Source organism: Triticum dicoccoides, chromosome 1B (assembly GCF_002162155.2).
Source record: "Triticum dicoccoides isolate Atlit2015 ecotype Zavitan chromosome 1B, WEW_v2.0, whole genome shotgun sequence".
Taxonomy (NCBI): Eukaryota; Viridiplantae; Streptophyta; class Magnoliopsida; order Poales; family Poaceae; genus Triticum; species Triticum dicoccoides.
In genome coordinates, this window is record NC_041381.1 from 21891185 (window position 1) to 21894210 (window position 3026).

Sequence of the window (3026 nt, forward strand, 5' to 3'; positions counted from 1 at the left end):
GTTTTTTGAGAAGATCTGCGCATATGATTTTCAAATTTCCAATCTGAAATATCAAAATGGTGTTCGTAGTTTAGGGAGCACTGGAAGTTTGACAGAAGACATGTCCAAAACGTCACCCACATAGTTGTGACATGGTGACAGTAATAATATGTGAACATTAGGGCATTCTATTGGATTCATGCATAGGAACCTTGTTTATATTACACCCTCCGATCCATATTAACTGTCGCTGCTTTATTTTGTACTGAAGCAGCGACACGGAGGGAGTGATTGCAATTGCCGTCTCAAATCAGAAATGACAATCCTCTCATCATCTGATATCGCCAGTTTTGAGAGATAGGCAGTACAATAATAATCTACTACTTCACAGCAAAATCAGTGTCTAGGTATGGTATTTCCACTAATCTCATCATGTCTGGTATGTTCAAGAATTAAATAGAACGACAGAGACAAAGTATTGTACAGTTGCCTTTTGCTACATATGGTCGTGTAGTTGCCAAGATGTTGAATATGTACAGTTGCCTTTTGCTACATATGGTCGTGTAGTTGCCAAGATGTTGAATATCAACATTCGAATCACCATCCCCACCTTCCAAGATGGTACTTCCCAATGCTCATCTGACAAAAGAATATCTTACGTTATTCAGCAATTTAGACCCATTGTGTTCAGAATCATGCAAATAGCTGAAGAGGCGGTAAGTTGCTGACATGTTTGTGCACTTGAAAAACTATTCAAATCTTACTGGTCCTCCTATGTTTCATTAGGTTTCCATTTAGACAGAGCATAAAGTACTCTCCCTTTCCATCCTTGTAGCAGCCAGCCGCAATCTTCAACAACAAAGAATTCCTCATGAAACAATAACTTCTTCCTGTGTACTATGTTCTTTAGGATGGCTGGATCGACAGGAAGCTGCTGGAACCCAGCCTTGAGGCACCTTGCTTGCCACTGCCTGTAACATTCCGGCCTCTCAGTTCTGTCTGCGCCCTCACATGCTATGATGTTAAGAGCATCCTGCCCAAATAGGATCCTCTCAATCATCTTTCTTGCTTCATTATCACGTGGAACATTTGCATCAAGCATGTCAAATATTGAAGAGTAATAGAGCATAACCTCTTTGAAACGTTGTATGAAGAAGGGAGAACTGAGTAACCCATTCACGGTGCCAGAAATAAAAATCTTCGGGTTCATCCTCCACATAGTTTTGAGCACCTTATCCCTTGCACCATTTACGGCATCAGTTTCATGACCGAGATTCTTCATCCGGAACATGCAGTTCACTATGAGAACTTCATCCTCGTCAATGTTAAGATCCTCAATTTTGATTGTCTCCCATCTTGAAGCGGCAATGCCCTGATACTGGAATGGTACGTTGAACCTATTTGCGTAATCAGCCAACCGCTTCCCTGTCTCCTCGATCATTTCGCAGGGGCGGAAACCTGGCTGGGGAACGTCTATACCTGTGATCCGAAGCTTAGGGGCTCCCTCTTCTTGCTGTGCAAAATTCTGAATCATTAATGGCCACTGAAAGCCAAAGCCAATGCCGAAATCAACGATGTGTACCCTTGGTTTCCCTTGTGAGACATCAAGAATAGCTTGGTTGGCAAAATAGTATGACGCCCTTCCGAAAGGGAAAGCTGCAAGGAAAAGGCTATAAGCCTCTAACCAATCTACGGTACTTGTTCGCCTTTCCACGAGGTTGCGATAAACCTGACTCCCGATCCCAGCCAAGCGTGCCTTGAGGCCATCCGCCAAGTAAAATGCCAGTCTCTGAGTACAATCACCATCTGCTGAAGAGTGGTGCCTTATCTTCAATAGCAGTTCACTGGCCAACAGGTAGCTATGTTCTGCCACAACGTGTGCGCAGTGGATGAGGAGAGTCCTGAGATCAACCAACTCTTTCCTCGGTTGCTTCCTACTTCTGCTCCGGCCTTTTAGTGAGGTCTTGTTTCCTTCCCCCGCCATCCTTTCTTCCAGTCTTGTTATTCGGCCAGAATGACCATAGCATAGTAGAACTTTGTCGAAATTTTCATTTCGAATTATTGCACAAGTGGTGATGGCATGGTGTTTATTGCTCCTTCCTTGAAAGATGTCCCAAGCCCTTGGGTCTGACACCTCAAAGATTGTGTTTTCGGTCCTCTCTCTTACTTTCGCCTTCGTAGTCAGTTGGGAAATATAAACTATGTTATTCTTTGAATATATCACCAGCTTATCAATACTTGGAGCAAAGGTTCTTTCCTCCCCGACACCTCTCTGACCATGCAAGGCAGGGAAGCCAGATCCGGAAGTCCATCCAACACTTATCAAAGGCTGGTTTGGTAAAAAAGGACTCCTATTGCAGATATATGGACACAGCGGAGTTGCTAAAGGTTGTAACACATTGTAACTGGAATAGTCCTTATCAGGGTTGTCTGGTTTGTTGTTGCTATGCAATGGCGGCCAGTTAGTAGGCGACGCGTATACCTCACCTAGAATATCACGGAATGGCTTCTCAGCAGCCTGAAGAGCAGCCCCTTGGCATATGTCGACCTCTTCGTCAACGTCTTCCATCAGCATCTGGCTTATGTAGTGAAGAGCATCGTTTGATCTGATTCGGCGGTGCTCAGGGCTACCCCCTGCAGCAATCTGAAATTTGTTTTGTCCATGGCTGCTGTTGATACTTACTTGGTTGGCTGGGGAGAGAACTGTTGAAAGTGGACCACTCAGGTCGTAGTTGTACACGGTGAGTTGTTGCTGGGAAGAGGAATCACCATACGGTTGGTTGGTTGCTGCGAGGTTGTCCAGATTGTCACGGAGAGGTTCAATCGCCATTGTGGAAAGTCTAATTTCCACCTCAATACGAGATCTATGGTTCTTATTTGTCCCACAGCAAATGAACTGGCTTGTTTCCTGGAAGGAGAAAATAGGAAAATGGAAGCTAAATTATTTATTAGAGATTCAGCTTATGATTGTTTTGGCATGTCATACTGGTTGAAAAATAAAATCCGAAGGCTTGCAGACACGAGAACAGCTATTTTAGCCGGTTAAA

General features: G+C 44.0%; 1 protein-coding gene across 1 annotated transcript; it reads right to left on the reverse strand.

Annotated features, from left to right (window-relative positions):
• Positions 1–751: 751 nt before the first annotated feature.
• LOC119299944 (scarecrow-like protein 34) lies at positions 752–2809 on the reverse strand. Its single transcript, XM_037577049.1, has one exon. The coding sequence runs from the start codon at positions 2807–2809 to the stop codon at positions 752–754; it is 2058 nt and encodes a 685-aa protein (XP_037432946.1).
• Between the last annotated feature and the right edge of the window lie 217 nt (positions 2810–3026).

Bases quoted from the DNA above. Each gene is read 5' to 3' on its own strand.
- LOC119299944 (XM_037577049.1), bottom strand. From the start codon at position 2,809: ATGGCGATTGAACCTCTCCGTGACAATCTGGACAACCTCGCAGCAACC.